A 19225-nucleotide genomic window follows, 5' to 3' on the forward strand; every position below is an offset into this window, starting at 1 on the left:
GTTCTGGAGGCAAGTCTGCTGCCTTGGAAGGTGGAATATTTCACAACCTGCCAGTCTGAGAAAGTGAAAGAGGCAGTGCAGAGCAGCTGCCTACTTACCAGTGACTTGGTCAACTAGAATACGAGAAGTAATAATGCGTCCGTATTGAGAAAAGAGCTGCTCCAGTTCCTTCTGGGTCATTGTTTTTGGAAGTCCACTGACGTACAAATTTGCATCTCTGATAGAAGCTGAACTTGGTCGCGCATAGGAAACCTTGGGAAAGGGAGGGTAATTCATTTAAAAAAAACCTACTCAGACCATGATTGAAATGGGACAAAAAAAATTGTGCCTCCCACTTATTCAAATGACTACCAGGTAATTACAAAAATACTGCTCAGTGAGCTAAAATTTATTTCAAATGTTGCCTTAAGTGTCAAACAATCAAAAGAACACCACAAGGCAAAGGAATAGGATTTACTGAGTACCTCAAGCTAGTTAAGTTGTAATTTAAAGCCATATTCCAGAGCAAGGGAAAAAAGTTGTGTGTGAATGGACACTTAAGCCAGCTGTTGGAATAAAAAGTGCTCTTTTGACACTAGTTTAAGCCCTTTTCTGATGAGATTAAAACAGAAAAATATCCTATCAGAAAAATCTGTTCTATTTTTATCCATTCATTTCAATCTCCCTACACACTAAAAATGCAAGAATTAAAGTTAGCTTTGAGATCAATGTCATACATGCCTTAAGAAAAGCAATCCAACACATTAGCAGCTTTTCTACTCCAGTACTGAGAGTGTTGTCCTGTTCCTCTTGCACATTTGTCTGACTCCCCCAAATAAAATACGGCACTTATCTGCGAGGTGAGATTCCCCGAGGCACTTAAGACAGGAGTCATTGGGATCTCCTGTTGGCATCGGCTTGTGACAGGCCGAGCACGGTTTGAAACCCGGTGAACCGGGCATGGGCCCCGGCACCGGGTGCGGGGAAGGGGATAATCCCCGAACCCCTCTAACTATATACACTATGTTATGAACTAATAAAATTAACTACAACTATAGAAATTTGAACTATACACAAGAATTAACGAGAGAACTACGAGTAGCTAGGGAAGTGGAGATCAGCTAAGCTGCACTCCACTGTTCCAACGACCGACACGGGCGGTAAGAAGGAACTGAAGGGCCATTGTGTCAGCAGGGGTATATATTCGGCGCCATGGCGGCACCACTCTAGGGGGCGACCCAGCCAACCCACCAAATGTTGCTAGGGTAAAAAGCTTCCGACGAGCGTGCACACGGCGCACACACACCTAATTGGAATCGATATGAGCAAGCACTCGAAGAACTACTCTATTTTTAAGGATAAGTAGCCAGGGTGGGTGTATGCCATGCTAGTTTTTTTGCACATTTTGAAACAATGCTAAGGTCCCACAACCAAATCTGACTGATAGTCTAAGTTCTCCAGATTCTCGGACATCAGATATTGGGAAATTCTAGCCAGTAGTACTTTAAGAAGGACTACTCAAGACACCGAGCTATAATGGGGGATAAACATTTCTGCCAAGGTTTTCAGGACTATGGCCTAAAAATCAGGCTCCTAAATCCTTAAGCCCTTAAAGCAGCAGCCTGATTTCCCAACATGCTAAGCATCCAGCGCTCCCACTGAAGTCAACATAGCTGAACTGTCACTTTTATCGCCAAAAATCACATTAAAAATCAAAAGTCTCTACAAACAGGGGACGAGGGGCAGAATGTATCATTTGACATCTTTCCATTTATACTGGCTACAGAGGTTACATTTTATCAGTCTTGATGATCATTTCTCCCCACACCCCTTATCTGGCATTTATCCAATCCAAAAGAACTTTATTTCCATACAGCCCAGGATCTCTGTGACAAGACTACAAACACAGCTACTCATTAGGTATCATAAATCAATGATTTTTAAAGTGCCCACTAGGAGCTAGACTACAAGGGAGACTTTAAGTAACACTACCAGCACCTCAGTCAACCAGAAGTAAACAAACAGTATTCTCATTTTGGCATATAGAAAACGATCACATTTTGCCAGCTAGCTGGAACCGGCAGCAGTAAAGATTAACTTTTATTAAAATCAAAACAAAACATTTCACTGATACTTTGGTCAGTTACTACATACCACCAAATGAAACAGTTTGCCCATTTGCATTGGTGAGGGCAAGCCTGCGAGCAGAAGTTTGTGCACCTTAAAAGCAGAGTTTGTTAAATTCTAGCATTAGCTTTCCATTCTTGTCACCCAATAACCTCCATAGTGATAAAAATCTCTATGGCAGTGGTTCTCAAACTTTTTTTCGTGGTCCACTTGAAAATTGCTGAGGTTCTCGGCAGACCACTTAACGATCTTTCCAAATGTTGTTTGTAGCGTTAGCTAACTATTGTAAAGCGCTTTGGATAAAAATGCAATATTAAAAAAAACCCTTAATAACTAGCTTTTTTTGTTCTACAAATAAAAGCACACAACTCCTATTTTAATATCAGTAGTCTACCTTTCTAATGCGATGGATGTGCCCTCTCTGCACTGCCGCAGCAGCCCCCAAGCTGGGGCTGGGAAGGAGGAGGGTCTCCCCTGCCACAGCAACCACAGAGGTGGGGCTGGGAAGAGAGGGCCATCTTTCCACAGAAACCAAAGCTCTGGAGCTGGGAAAAGTTGCCTCTTTCTCTGGCCGTCACAATCCTGCATGTCCCAAATCCCCCCCACCCCCTCTTCTCACCCCACTGCCCCCTCCCACCTACCCAATATTCTCCCCAAGGCCACCACCTCACCTTACATGTACGTCTTCTCCAGGCACCTAATTAGTGGAGCCACGCCTGCACGGCTCCACTAATTAAGTGGCTGGCCCTTTATTTTCTCATGTGCAGCAGCTCAGACGTGCACCTTAGATGGAACTATCCACGGGCCACCTGAATGGAGCTCGCAGATCACTGGTGGTCCATGGACCACAGTTTGAGAACCTCTGACCTATCGTATGTCCATGTAGGACTACTTTCAAGCATCTCCTACTGCACCGAGTATTTATTGCTAGACATTTCACATGGGGAAAATGTCTAGAATGTCTGTAGTCCTGTAACCTGTGCTAGTAAGGTAATCGAAAGGCATCAAGGCTACAGTAGTAAAAATTGATTATGATCATGTCACAGCATTAGGTAAGGTCGGTTATCCACGGCGTAGGTAGAAATTTTACCAAACCAGTTTACAAATGATTTAAACTAGACCAACAAAAGAGTAGAGATGAGAAAAGTTGGGGTAACAGGCACTTCAGGCACAGATTGTTCATATCATACATTGCAGAATTCTTGTTTCTTAACAGCCCCACATAGGGCAGATGAAAAATTTAAGAAGTTGCTATGGAAAGTTAGTGTATCAATATGAGTGGAACAGAATTACAGATAGGAACTAAGCTGTACAAGAGTCAACTTTATATCCATTTTAGAGGAATGGAGGTATGGTTTTTATTTTGGGGTGAGAAGGACACGACTGAAGTATCCTTTTGCCATATTTACGGCACCAACCATTCACTGCCTCAGATGCATAACTGCCGAGCTGGGGACAGTTATTATAATTCGTAACTGAAGAAATCTGTGACAAAAGGCACTGGACTGTGAACCCAGATACCCTAATTCCATTCTTAGCCTTACTGTAGATTTACTGACAACTTTGGCAAGTCACTTGTTTTCTCTGTTCTGTAACTGGAGAGTGGGGACACTAGAAGGATGTGAGGGGAAAAAAAGAAGAAGTGTTTGTGAAGCGCTCAGATACTAACTACTGAGATGTGGGCCACGCAAGCAGAGTCCTGTGTTTCCTGCAGCCACAGAATTTGCTGTGAAATTCACTACTTCAGAAGCTCAGCGTTCATTAAAAAAATTTCTAGCTCTCATGGTAACACAAAGAGTGACCCAGGCATAAGCTATTAGAGGGCTGGGTTCTGGAGGTTGTAGAGCGGCTGGAAGAATAGCTCGTAGGGGACACATTTTTTGGCTCCCGAGGACAGCGTTATATTCGGTAGAGATGTACTACAATACTAGACATATACAGAGATGTTCTATCCAAAGTAGCGGCTCCATACCAAATTTAAAACTACAGGTGAAAAACAAATTTTGTCTCTCGCCTGCATTGGATCCATTGCTCTAGACAGACACTAGCACTCAAAGGAAGTAGCAAGCAGTGACACATCCATACACTATGTAGGGAAAGAGTAATAAAATAGTCTAACACAAGATAAGTCACTACAAATAAAGGAAAGAGGTGACTGAAGGTCAGATAACATCTCCCACCAAGATGTTTCTACAAACCATAATTAGCCCAACATTTATAAATATGTTGTTAAGTCTATTCAATTAGCTTTGAATTCCAGATATTTCTCTGTCTCTATAAATAGACATTATTTAATTGTTTATCTACTGCCTGATCCACAGAGAATGGCAATTCAATTTTGTACTGCTTAAAAAAAAATTATGCATTGAAGACCAGGCAGCACTTTTGCACGTACACTTAACAGAGCTGATATTTCTCCACCCAAGACACTGCACAGTGCCTGAATGAGGGAGTTTGTATTCCGATTTGTTTGTAGGCTCTGGCGAAAAGCAGAATGGCATTATTGGTTCCAAAACAAAAAATAAAATCACTAATAGCAGTCTTAAGGCAATGGCATCCCTGCTTGCTACCTCCATGGTAATCATGGGAGGGGATGCAACTCGGCCTCAGATGCTAGAACTGCCTTTGGCTGACACCTCTCTCTTCTCTCAACATCCTCAATTCACATTGCTGTACATTAGGAGGCAACCGAGCGGCTGGGTACAGGAGCAGGTCAACTACAGAACACTATGGGGGAGGAATAAACACTGGGTGACTAGTAAGGCGGATTTCTAATGCTAAAGGCATCTGTTTCAAGCCTACACTTCATGCTTCCCAAGTGTGAGAAAAAATGGGAGGTAAACTAGTTTAATAGGAGAAAGGAATCCATACACAAGGCTCAGAGAGGGAAGAGGAGATATGCTCTCTGCCATGAAAGCAGACATACCAGGGAAGCTGTGGATGTTTAGGCAACATGGCAGCAAGATGATTTTTCAGTTAAAATAAAACCATGTCTGTCTCATTCAACTGAATTGGGTAGAAATACACATTATTTCTGTGCAGAGCAATGGCACCAATTCAGAATAAGGTTTCACTCCCGTTCTTAAAGAAACACAGGACCCTAGTTCTCTTTTATCCTCCCTACCAGCAAGACAAAACCACCACAAAGGAGTCATACACCAAGACCCATAGGACAATATGCCCTGTTTGTTACATATCTCAGATGCATTTTTTTGTAACAAGAAAACCTATAGTTACATTTCTAAAAAGTACTTCCCTCTTTCATCTATCCTTTCCTCGTTTCCCTTCACATTACAGTAGAAAACTATTAAACATCTGCCAAAGTACAGTATCTCTCTTTTTCTGCACCTTTTTGTCTGACAGAGGCCTGGTCTACACTGGCGGGGACAGGGTGTGTGTGTGGGGGGGGAACCAATCTAAGTTATGCAACTTCAGCTACGTGAATAACGTAGCTGAAGTCGACACTTAGATCTACTTACTGTGGTGTCTTCACTGTTGAAGTCGATAGCTGATGCTCCCCCCCTCGATTTATCGCGTCTAGACTAGACATGATAAATCAACCCCCGCTGGATCGATTGCTGCCCATCGATCCAGCGGGTAATGTAGACAAGCCCAGAGACTGACTAGTGAAAGTGTGTTCTTCCATGCTCAACTGGTGGACCATTACTTTTCTATTTGTGCTCTGTGGTTGAACCCTGGAATACAGGTTTTGTTTGAGGGGAGGAGAGAAGAGAGGGGTGGATACAAATTTTAATCAAAACTCAAATTCACATAAACAAACGTAAGTATCCTTTTCACTGGATTAGCAGGACTAATGCAACCCCTTTCATATAAACTGTTTGGGAAAGAGTTGAATTGCATAGAGGTCTTGTTTCACCTGTAATTCTTACAAGCTGGCTTCACTGCAAAAGTGAAGAGCATTTGGGCCATAAACAGCTATCAAAACTGAAAAAACCTGAATGACACGTCCCCCTTCATCTAACCAATTATTAACAGAAAGCTACACAGGAGAGAGCAGCAGTGAAATGCGATCTTGTATCAGACTACCGACAGAAATAGTGTTTAATGCTTAAAGTGTGCAACATTAGTGATCTATTCACAGAAGTCAAAGGAGTCATGTTAAGGGGAAAGAGCAAGAGTGTTAAAAAAAGGAAGGAAGGAAGGAAAGGACAGGAAGCTCAATTATAATAGAAAATTCCTAGTAACATTATGCCAAACTGATAATTTATGCTTAACAAAACTAGTGCTCCTAAAGAAAAATTCAAGACTGTCAGAGAAAAATAGAAGGGACTGGTATCTACAGATGGCCCAACTCCATTGCAAGAGGCATTTGCTTACTTGGGGATTGCTAATTAGTTTCTAAACCCTCCTGACACACAAAATCCACAGAAACTGGTTGCTTTACCTACGGTATGGTAACTAAAGTACAGTGTCTCCTATTCTTTATTCCCACCCTGCATCTCTTCTCCAGGCTTTCGTTAGTACAGTAATTATTTAACTATGATTCTATATGCAGTCCATTCGTGCAATCTATATGCATTGAATTAACAGCTAAAAAAATTACTTTCACAGCTATTTCAACAGGTGAATATTTAATGGCTAAAGATCAAGGTTATGCAATGTCAAAACCGCTCAGCACACAATCTAGAGTTGAGAGGCAGCCAGAAAGCCTACAATTTTAATATTTAAAGATGATACACATAATACAACACTCAACACATTGCTACTCTGGAGACACCAATTTAAAAACAGTTTTTACTGGAATTTTCCATTATCCTACAAACTGCAGCGTAAACAGTAAAGACAGTGCCTCTTAGAAAAGCAGCTCTGAAACAGTGGCTAAGGAAAGACAGCAGCGCTATGTATTTTTACCTACTTTTTTAAAATACTAACTCTCCAAATCTCAGTGACCAATGAAGAAATTTATACTTTTCTTAAAAATAATCCATTACTAGATTTCAGCTTTTTGTCCTCTATCACAAATTACTGCTGAAAAAAGAACATTGTCTCCACAAATGAAGAATTTCCACCAGTTCCTTGGCACCAGTAATTACCACAGCATACATCTCAGTGCTGTGGTAATCTATGGCAAGTCCATATTTTCGGGGGGCGAGGGAAGAGTAGTTTATCACCTGAAGACACTTTTAGAAGCGTTTCTTAGAATCAACAGGGATTCCTTTTACTTTTAAAACTTCTTTGCAATTTCACTTCTTTAAAATTGACACTCTTGGATCCTGTGGTGGCACAATTTATTTAAAATAACAAATGTATATCCATCAGTCTGAAGACACAAATTGACTCCAGACTGAAATTTCTCATAGATGGTATCTGTTTAGGAATAATTGCGAATTGACTTTGAAAATAGGGACAGGTACATGCTTTAGAGACGATGACAAAAGAAGCAGATTAATCAAAACAAAGGGGTTGAGCATTTCTGCAAGCCACACAGATATTTTATGAACTCCCCTTTCTATGCCAGCTCAACAGAAGGCAAAGAAATATTATTTAATATGGTTACACTGTGGTTTTCAAATGCTATTCTTATGACAGATTCTTTTGGTTCAGATTAGGAGTACTTAACCGCTTGGATACCAGGAGTCAAGAACTCTTCCTCTGGGACTTTACTACCAGTAATGAGATGCTGTAGCACTAAGCAGAGAGAAATTCAAATCCCAATTGCCATTAAACAATTTAATATCCTCAGAACTGGAAATGATGATGAAGTTTGCTGCAATTCCATTATGAATGAGCAAGTCCTCCCTGCCGCCCACCTGAATTTTAAAAGTTGTGTTTTCCAGCATTCTATTTGCTTTAAGCCAGTGGTTTTCAACCTTTTTTCCATTTGCGGACTCCTAAAAAAATTTTAAATGGCAGTGCAGACCCCTTTGGAACTCTTAGTGTGCATACCCCCCCGAGGTCCAGAACCACAGGCTGAAAACCCACTGCTTTAAGCAGAAAATCTTCCATATCTCTATCTCTATCTATATATAGAGTTGCCTTGTTAAACACATTAACTTTGATGAATCTCCAAGTCAGAAGAGCCAGTTCACTCTAGCATTTGTTTTAGCCAACAGTGCATAAACTGAAGACACAACAAATTAGATTTCCTTCTGTAAAGAGTTTAAACTCAACCTCTGCAAAACTAGTGTGTCGTTTATTAAGTGTTACTTAACACAGTTCTATTCCGGAGTGTAAATTAAATGAATACTAGACCCAAATCTACTATGTTCCAACACAGACTTGTGTTTACAACCAGCACTGCAGTGGATCATTTCCATCAAAATATGAACCAGAAGGATCAAGGACCAGTTCCATCTTTTAGGAGACTGTCTTGTTATTTTAGTTTGGTGCTCATTAAAAGGTACCAGATTGACAAACACGGACAAATGGATTGAAGGCTTCCCACACTGTCTCACCAATGTGTGGGTCAACTCTGACTTGACAAGGATCACCTCTGAGATTGAACAGTTTTTCCATGTGCAGTCACTCTCAGCATAAAGACTAGGGACCATCAATAAGGGTCCCTATTAGTATCACTTATGCCCATCAGATAGCAATGATTTGAACAGATCTGGCTACACAGAGATGAGCTGTCAACTATCCTTCCATCGAGGAAGAGACGATAGTATACATTGCTACATGGCTCTTTGGGGGTATTAGCCAAAAGCTCTACGGTCAGGCTAAGGCAGTGATTGCAAAATGTAGTGTATATGGGCTATGTTGCAGTTGATATTTCATTCAGTGCACCATGTCACAAAAACAGGGATAACTTTGCCTAAACTGCTGTCTCTTTACACTTGGATCAGCAGCCATGTTATAAGGGTCACATGGTTCTTTGGTTCTCTTACCAAGTTGTGCATGAGCAGGTCTAAGTGGAAAATTCAAAGTTGGTTGTGTTGCCAACCATAGCAGTTAAGAGAACAATGAGCTCCTAGACCAAGGTGGATACATTTGTACTACCCTGGGCAAGTCCCTATTCATCTTCTGTATTATACAGACCAGAAATAAATTTGGATAAAGATGTGCAAGTTGATCTTATCACTGGTCTTTAAAGTGTTCCCAGCTGAAAATAGACCAATCAGTGTACAGTTTACAGAACACTGAGGTTATCCCATGAAAGATCTAACAGCTAAAGGATCATTCCTCAGAGTGCAGAATCTGTTTGACCCAACTGTCCTGAACACATGCAGCCTATTGCGACTCTAGATGAATGCCTACCCACTGAAAGAGGTTTCCTGGTTTCTCCCTTTATTTAGTAACAGCACTGTAGCATCACTGCAGGATATGTTTACACTGAAGAGGAAGCAAAGCTGGAGGCTGGCACTGATTTAAACACTCACTCTGTAGGCAGGATCTCATGTGATACTTTCTGAAGTTTCTGGTCGCACACTGGTAGAGGAAGTCCAGAACTATTCCTGGTATTAAGACTTTGTACTAAATCATGAAGTTTTCCGTTGGCCACTTGGCGTGTTTTTTTTTTGTTTTTTTTAATATAAGCATTCCAGCATTATTCCAGAGACCTCAACTGAGAGCAGGTCTCATTCTCCAAGGCAGGGTTCAGACAATCCCCACCTGAAGACCTCACAATCTAAAGGGACAAAGTGAGGAGAAAGCAAGTATCCCCATTACACCAGTGGACAATGGAGGCTCAAAGATGACATGACATGATTAAGGTCCAGCTGGAAATCTGTGGCAAAGCTGGGAACGTACCCAGATTTCATGAATCCCAGTTCAGGTAGCTTAACTACAAGACCATTCTATATCTGTCCTGTATGGCATAATAGCAAGTCAAAGAAATGCTGTAATTCTCACATGCTAGTGTATCAAGGGGGGGATTCAGATGCAGGTCAACATCTCTAATGACGTCTCAATTTTAGGACTGCTTTGTGAGCAAATCCTATGCATTGTGAAAGGAAATCTGAACCTGCCTGGGGAAAGAAAAGGGTACCACATTGCAACATCTATGTCTGGATGAGAAAGATACAGATGAAAAGCAGTTGCTTCAAGAGAGATGAGCCTAATGAGATGCACCTGCCAAGGACTAACCTCTCGTCAAGCAAATCATCTCCATCTGGAAAGAAAAATACATCCATCCCCTGGATGTGAACAGACTACTGCAATTCATTCTACCTCTCGCTCAGATGGATACATGGAGGGGCTAAAACCCACATAGAATGCAGTGATATCTCCTGGGAAGGACAGACGCAAGACATCACACCATTGCTTCACACACACAGAGCAGGTTGCTTAATTCCTTCCAGGTGTAAGTTAGCATCCTTCAATTGAATTCCAAGGATTTAACTTGACCATGGAGTGTGCTATTTCAGGGACCCAAGAAGAGAGCGGAGCTTGTCAGACAACAGTCAAGCCCTACGACAAAAGCGATCAAGAAGTAGGTTCTATGCAGTGGGACCTCAACCAACATATATAACAGCCTATTAGAGACTGAGTCAAAATCCCCAAAACCTATTGTGACAAAGCTCTGTCCTTGTCTCCATGGGTCCTGCGTTTCCTGATGGATTTCGCTAGCCTCAGAGCTCACTGTGACCCTCCACTTAACCCTTCTCTTTCTCAGTAGACTGTGACCCTTGTCTCTAGCTATTTTCATCATAAGCCAGTGAGGGAGGTGAGGAGAAGCTATCCTCCCTCATACAGTCTCTGCTGTCTCCCAGTCTCACTGATTAATCGGGGGGGCGCAAAGAGGGGGCGCCCAGGCCTGCCCTCTACTCCAAGGTCCAGCCCAGGGACCCTAATAGTATCCGCTATGGTAGCTGACCTTTTAGAAACAGGACACGTACAATTCCCTGAGCAGCCCCCACTTCCTCAAGGCCTCCTTCCTTGTGCCTGGTATGGTGTGTACAGCTCAGTCTCTCCAACAGCACAACTTCTCACAGCTCCTGACATGCGCACCCACCAGACTAACTGGGAGGCTTTTAACTAGTTTCAGCCAGCCCGATTGGCTTCAGGTGTCCTAATCAACCTAGCATCCTCCCTGCCTTCTGGAAAGCGCGTAATTGGCCCCAGGTGTCTTAATTGACCTGGAGCAGCTGCCATTAACTTATCCTGGTACCAGGGATTTATTTAACCTGGGGCCAATATATCTATCTCCCACTACTTTTCTTTAGCCATCTGGCCTTGCCCCATCACATTATCTAAAACAACTTTTGGTACTGCATCTTCTACCACCACCACAAGAAAGCCAGTGCTTCCAGTTTCTCACAAGTAGTCCCCAACGTCTATACCCGTATGTAACTGATGTCTGCTAAGCACCATGCCAGGTTCCTGCTCTTTGGAAGTCTGTCCTTCAGTTTCTATTTATGGTATCAATACAGTGGTGATTACAGTGCACTTCTAAATACCTTGAAAAGAGGAATGATCCCTGCTTTCACCCTTCGGATAATTCTCCACCTGTGAGTAATTGTGAAGATCTGTTTCTTGTAACCAGAGAATGAATCCACATTCCCACATGACCTTCAGAGTTCTGAGGTTGCTAATGTCCTATGGCAATAAGTGTCCATGATGAGCACGTAAAAAAATTATAGGTAGGCTCCCAAAATACATACACATAATTGACCAGGCAACCCGTGGTAAACTCTTGGCATGTTGTTAAGAACCCAAATGGAAGAGCTTTTGGGGGGGGCAGAGGGGAATTGCAGAAGATGCACTCTAGAAGCTGTCTGATGGAGATACGCAGGTATGCTTAAGAGTTTGACACAAGTAAGTTCCTTGGATGAATGCTGACTACAGTTGAGGTCATCCTCTTCATCCAAAAAAAAAAAAATCTTGTAGTTTGATCTGTCAAGAACCTTTGAATCTAGTGCAACTTTGATCTCCCCAGTGGTTGGTCTGTGGACAACCTGGGATAGAAGCCCAATTTGACAGCCTTATTTGTGTAAAAGTGGCTTCTTTGAAAAGGGAAGCCGAATTTCCTCTTGCTCCTGGAGATAAAAAGAGATTTGCTGTTTGGCCTTTTGGATTCACTTCCTTATTTCTTCTGGTGGAGCATCCAACCCCAGGACCAGAATGACAGTCATGCTGCCACTGAAAAATGTCTCTTTCCAGGCAGTGTGCTGTGAGTTAACTGTTTCTGCAGTCATTGTTCCCCCTTCAAGGTGTGAGGACGAGTCAGAGAAACACAGTGCACTTGCCTAGGATTTTGATTTTCTTTTACTTCTTGAACTTTCTGGAGGATCTAGTGTCATTACCAGGCAGTTATTATAGGACAATAAGCTCTTTTAGGCACCTTCTGGGTCCCTTTTTCCAAGATTAACATTCCTTAATTTCTGCAGTCAATAAAGGAATGGGAGTGGTCAATCTGACAAATATTGGCTGCTGCTTAAGTGAGCCTGGTTGTGAAGGACAGAAGAGATGCCCATCTGCTTGTCAACTGTCAGTAACATTCAGGATAGAACCTCAGTGTGAGCTTGTGGGAAAGGGGAATTTCTGGGCTTCAGTTCAGATGTGGCAAGCGAAGGAGTTATCCCCTGTAAATTTGATTTAGGTTGAGATTTCCTTTTCTGACTTGCTGTGATTTACTTACTCTAATCAGTAGTCAAAAGGCAGGAGATTAAGATTTGGGTTTTCGTTGCACTACCTCTCCTGGGCAGTCCAGATCTACCAAGATCAAGAAAGGCAGGAAAATAAGGGTTCTTTCAAAAAGAGGACCCTACACAACATACAAAACCTAATTAAATAGACACTTTCCTCTCTGAATGTGAACTAGTTTTTCCTCAATACGTTGTTAAAATACTAGTTCAAAACCCTAGATATTTAGAGAACTCAACAAGTTAGTCAATTTAATCTGATATATTTTTTAAGTTTCTTGGTACACGTTCTCTGTGCAAACAAATATAAAGCGGCTTTAGTTCCCCAGTGCTTTTAAATTTAATTTTTGTCTGAACGGAGGTGCCACCTCCAACACCCCTTCCAGAATGGTAGGCAAGGGCGTGGTTACTTTTTAGAAGGAAGCAGAGATTAACCACCAACCCACTTATCCTGCCCCACTGATTCACTCAGTTTCTGGAATCAGTCTTTTCGGAAATAGGAAAAGCTATTCTCTTCCTGGAACTAAAAGATTACAAGGAAAAAATCCAAATAACCCAAAGAAAATATACACTCACAGTGTTAAGGCTGTGAGAGAAAGCAATGGGTGTGCGGGACGGGGGGGACAAGGAGGACAGAAGGGATACCATATACACTCCCAAAATCCGGCCACAAGACAACTTGCAGGAATATGCCATACTTAAGCACATGCTCTATACTTCTATTGTCACTGCAGCCATGCTAACATCGTGTTTGTGAAATGTACTGAAGATAGTTCGTGCCCACCCCCCCGCCCTGGTCATCCTTTGAAAGAAACTTTGTTTACTGTGGGGGAGGGTCCTAAATGTTTTTAGATTAAAAGGTCTTAGATATAAAGATGTGACAAGGTACTGCTGATGTTTGAAAAATGTTATTAAGGACTTCTTATATATAAAATATCTATAGCCTCCTATGAGCAAGAAAAAAAGTCATGGGCCTCTGCTCCACAGTAGACCAGGTCTGCCAAGAAACCTTACCCCAAAGGTTTCCTCACCCCAAAAGCATTTACCATATTAAAGCAGAAGGTTCTACTGCTGGAATAATACAATAGTGTTGAATGGCCCCTGCTAAAATATTATTAAAACTGACTCAGTTGCAATTTTTTAAAAAAAGGGGTGCCTCTGAATAAGCATGATTATTTCCTTTCTTTTTATGGAAGGACTATCATTTTTGTAGCAAGGAGTGACCAGATCAGTTGATTTCCTCTTGTATAATTTGGCTGCAGAATTTGATTTTCTTAAAATAATTTCAAATAGCAATGTTTATTTTTAAGCATTTTCTATTTAAATTTTCACACTTGCAGGAAATTATGGAGGAGCCAGACAATTATTCAATGATGGTAGATGGTGACAGTTTTAATTAACTTTTATAAAGCTTTAACTTTTTGAATTTCAAAATCACATGTTAAAATATACAAAATAAACATCCTTAAATCAAACTCTAGTAAGTTCTCAAGAAGCATTTTTCTTTGATTATCTGTAAATGTTGATCGGGGGAAATATTTTTGTCTGTGTGTGGTGAAATTGATGTTTAATAGAGGTAGTATTACTCACATACTTTGGCATGGACTGAAATGGCCATGATTGTATGAAAAAAAAATAAAGCAGTACTAATTAGACCTAGAGAAGGATAAAAACTCGGGATCAGGAAGAACAATTCCATCTAGGGAACAACCTTCCATTTAAAAAAAATAATACTAATTTAATTGGCATTGAGAGAAACCAGAATGACCTGGTGTCCATCAGCTGAGAAGACATCAATCTGGTAGTGTTTTGTGAAAGAATGTCCTGAGGATCAGATTCCATCCTGCAAATTGTTACATGGTGTCCTCTCTTGCCCCAGGAATTCAAGGTACTTCTCCTCCACCCTCAAGTCGACTAATATATTTCTTGGGGGGAAGGAGTGCCACCAGTTGAAAGCAGACTTCAATTGGTGGCTTTAGGGCACCTCTAGCATGACAGTGAAATTCCACTCTTCCACCAATTACTATACTGTGGATATCTGAAACTATTTGAAGGGAGTGAACGGTGTACTTGTAAGGATGTAGTCGAGATTGAATCAGAGAAATGAGGTCTGAATCTTAAACCCTTTTTGGAAGCCTTCAAAGAAAAAAAGATACAGACGTATTTCAGAAACCAAATGGAAAGAATTAATGACACTGCAGGCATACTAGTTAATCAGATTCTCAATTCTTTTGCATGTCCCAGTGTCATAAGTAGTTAGTAAAGGGTTAAAACATAGTGCCTGGTAGACACCTGACCTGAGGACCAATCAGGGAAGAGAATTTGAAACTCCTAGGAGGGAACTTTTTCCCTCTGTTTCTGTGTGTGTTGTTCTTAGCCGTTTGGAGTTACAAGAGTCCAGATGTTTTAATCAAGTCTGCTACAACTTTCCATCTTCCTGAACTAATTTCTTCTAGTCAAAATAGTGAGTATTAGAAAGGTACTTTGTGTCCTCATCTAATAATCCTATGTTTGCAATTCTGTGTGTTTGCTATTGATTATTCTTAATTCTGCCTGTATTGTTTGTACTGAGAAGGAGAGAGGATTCTCTCCAGAACTTAGCAAGGTTATACCCTATGAGTGTCCAGCTTGGACTCAGAGATTCTGTATTTTCTTGTTTTTCTTTTAATAAATTCTTTTTATAAATATTTGATTAAATCCCTCTACTGTGGATACAGGGGGAGGGGCTAAGAAACTCTCTCTTGGTGGTGAGACAGACTTATCTCCGGGCAGAGAGGGGAGGGGAAAGGTTTCTCTCTCTGTGAGTTGATCTGTGTTTCCCCAGGGAACGTCTTTGGAAAGAGGCAGGGGGAAAACAGGGGTGTCCCGGCCCACGTAATTGACCGGGTGGTGGCGGCAAAAAGGGGACCTACCCTAGGATTTTAGGGTGGGGGGATACATGCTGGTCCTCAACTTGAACCCCCCCAGTTTCAAGTGAGGGTAAGACCATGACACCCAGTTTTTAAAACCAGAAAGCCATCAGGTCTTCAGAATAAGAATGTTGCTCTCAGCTCTTCCTCACGTTTCAGGCTGTTAGATTACTTATTGTCCAAGTGAAAGGACATCCTCTCCGTGCCTTTCTACCAAAGGAACTGGAAATTGAACAGTTAGAAGATCTAGCAAACACACTCAGGCTCATGAGAATTTCCTATTTGGATGACCAGGTAAACTGATCAGAGACCAAGGATTATGTGCAGCAAGGAGGACATGTCACAGACATAAGAAATTCCACATTTGAAGAAAAAAATCTGCAAACAGAAAAGATGCAAGCATAGCCCAGGAACAGCTGCTATACAAGTGACCATCATTCCTAACAGAAGGCACAGAAAAGCAGATGCTGCAAGATACTGAGAGACCTCAGTAGACACTGAGAGATCACCTCCGAGACTGAAGAGAAAAAGACTGAGAAAACGGTTAGTCTAGGAAATATTTCCCATGATAACTTTATTCCCTAGGTTATCCTGAAGTGGGTTTTTGGATGTACTTTTTGTTATTCTAGAATAGAGTTTTTTCCCTACAGGATGATCATTTGATGACCTGTGCTACCCTGAGTGTGCACAAGACATTGAGTTTTATGGACTGGGATGCCTTTTTCTTTAGTGGGCATTTTCTCTGGATACAGTCCAAGGATGTTTGGCCTTAGATTATCTTTTGGGAAACGAATCTCCAACAAGGGAAAAAATAGGTTTCCTTATTCATGCTCAATCATCTACCCTAAGAGCTGCTAGAGAGATGCTGTCCCTGCTGTGAGGCAATGTAGATTAACAGATTTTTAAAACCAGAGGGACCATTATGATCATTTAGTCTAACCTCCTTCACAATACTGGGCATACAAATTACTGGGCAAAATTCTGCATCAATGCCAGCATTCTAACTCTGGATGAACTAGAGAATATTCATTCAAAAAAAGATCTCAATTTAAAGACTTCAGTGATTAAGAATCCACCAATCCCCTGGTAATTTGTTCTGATGGTTAATTACCTTCACTTGAAATCCTGCATCTTATTTCCAATCTCAATTTGTCTAGCTGCCGTTTCCAGCCACTGGATCCGGTTGTGCATTTTGCTGCTAGATAAAGGGCCCTCTACATCATCTCCCCATGCAGGTGTTCCTAGGCCATGATCAAGTCACCTCTTATCCATACCCTTTGAGGGGGAGTTTAAGCTTGGGAAGTAGATTTCTGGGAGGAGCAGCAAATCCTGACAATGAACTCAGGCTCACGCTCCAGCACTCCCTCTTAGATGGTCTGATACAAGGGGTTTGAGGAGGGAGGGGCACTGGTACTACAACCATCTTGTTTCCAGCCTGGGCTATGCCATAATTTGGGCAATTTACTCAAGAATTCTGATGGCAGCAGTCCTGATTGACATGTAACCAAACTGTGTAGGAAAACTGGAGATACTGCTGGGGGGGGGGGGGGGAGCCAGCTCCACGGGGTCCTTCAGGAAGCACTCAGTATAGAACATTCTTCAGCCAAATAAGGGAGCTCACCAAGTTTCTTAAGTAAAGCGAGAGAAATTAAGTTTAGAAAATTAGGAGACAGAAGCTGTTCTCCCTGACCAAAGCACTAAACTGGGATCATGCACCACAGAAGTAAAGCAGGGGAACATTTAGAACAGGGAAGTACTGTAGAATGGCCAACATTTTGCACAGAATCCTATGCAAGGAGTTTGATAAATTACAAAATCCTGCACACCCGAGAAAATATCAGTATGCAATTCAATTGCTGCAGGACAGCGGGACACTAGACCCCAGACTGGATGACTCCCTCCTCCCCCTTACCCACTCCAGACTGGAGCTGTACTGAAAAGAAAGAAACGTTCTAGTGCAAAGGCCGTGAACTCCCATCCTCTGAAGTCTTTCCCCACCCATGCTGCAAAGACCATGTCCCTGCTACTGTTGCCTTCAGAGCAGCACCAAGACATTAAAAGCATTTAGCAAGTTTCCTTGGTGCTCTGAAAGCTGCAGAGAAAAAGAAAACCTCAAGATGCTTGCCCATTTCACACTCCTATTACTGCTGCCAGTCGCTTACTGCATATGGATTTTTCCCCCCTTTTTACACAGTAGAACCTCAGCATTCTGAATACCTTGAGACTGGAGGTTGTTAGTAACTCTGAAACATTTCTAATGCTGAACAAAACATAACCCTTCTTTCAAAAGTTTACAACTGAATGTTGACTTAATACAGCTTTGAAACTTTACTACACAAGAAAAAACGCTGCTTTTAATCTTAATTTCAAAGAAACAAGAACAGAAACAGTTTCCTTACCTAGTCAAATTTTTTTTTTTTAACCCCTGTATTTTCTTTTTGGTAGTTTACGTTTACCACAAATACCGTACACTCTTTGCTTCCCCCCCTTTTCCCCACCTTTTTTTTGGTCTCTACTGTTGCCTGATTGTGTACGTCCAGTTCCAAATGAGGCGTGTGGGTGACTGGTCAGTTTGTAACTCTGAGGTCTTGCCTATTTATCTCACTCAATACATTACTTCAGAATCATGCACGAGGCAAAACAGCATATTCAATGCCAATGATATTTAACATTCCTTAGGAATGTTTTTACAACCTATGAAAAGCATGCAATACAAACCCTTATTGGGTTGATAATTAAATATTGACTTTGGGTATCTCTTAACAAAGACTTTGACAGCCAGAAGTCCATTAAAGGTTAATCGACTTCACTCTTTCAAGAGTTTTACTTTTTAAGAAACACATCCATATTTTACTATAATAAAAATGTTGAAGCACCATCTTTTACGCAGAAAACAGAAATAACGGAGTTAAAGCTAATCTAGCCAAGTCCTCTTATCCTTGCTTTTTGGCTTAGCAGAAAGCCAAATCCAATTTAAGGATTTGTTTTTAGGGGGTAGGGAAGAGGAAGAGGGGTTGGTGTTATTGACACTATAGTAGCGAGGTTTTTGCTTTAAATTGGTATAAGATTGCTGTGCAACATCAAGCATGTACAGAGGTTTTTTTATTTTAAATTAGTGATACTAGTCCACTTCACCATGACTGACTGGTTATTCATTCCATCATCTTGGTCTCCTGGTCTAACAGTTCTGCTGAAGTGCAGAGAGCTTCTCAGACAAGGAGAAATGTGCCCCTCAGTAATCTGCATAGGCTGTTAAGCAGCTGCGCTGACTAGCTCCAAAGGGAATTCTACCTGGGAGGATAGAGACTGAGAAACAAAGACTGTTAAACTGTGTATATTGCATATATAAGGACCTTTATAGTAAAAACTGTGGAACTTCCTAGGAAGAGTTCTTGCAAATTTTTTAAATTCAGTCTGACAAGCTGTTTTATTTTGCTCCAAGTGATTAGACATTGTGGAATAATCACATAGCTTTAGAAAAAAGCAAGAGTTTACAGAAAGCGACAAGATATGCATTCAAAACCAAGCCTTCCCTTCAAAATACTATAATACAATATGGAAAATGCCCAATTTAAGCTGGTTAAATAAAAAAGTCACTCCTGAAGACCTTGTGTGTTAAGTGTCAGCTCAGAGCAAATTTTACCCAGGGATGAAAAAAAGAGGAGG

At 41.4% G+C, this 19225-nt stretch overlaps 1 protein-coding gene across 25 annotated transcripts in view; it reads right to left on the reverse strand.

The window, feature by feature from the left end:
• ELAVL2 (ELAV like RNA binding protein 2) overlaps nt 1-19225 on the reverse strand; it is a 148302-nt gene that overhangs the window by 12767 nt on the left and 116310 nt on the right. For all 25 annotated transcript variants that reach the window (XR_005600711.1, XM_039545423.1, XM_039545426.1 and 22 more), the window contains one exon: nt 99-252. Coding sequence is in view for 24 of the 25 variants with exons in the window: in XM_039545423.1 (XP_039401357.1) it covers nt 99-252 (154 nt within the window). In the remaining variant the exon portion in view is untranslated. The remainder of the gene's footprint in view (nt 1-98; nt 253-19225) is intronic.

This window comes from Mauremys reevesii, linkage group 6 (assembly GCF_016161935.1).
Source record: "Mauremys reevesii isolate NIE-2019 linkage group 6, ASM1616193v1, whole genome shotgun sequence".
Lineage (NCBI taxonomy): Eukaryota > Metazoa > Chordata > Testudines > Geoemydidae > Mauremys > Mauremys reevesii.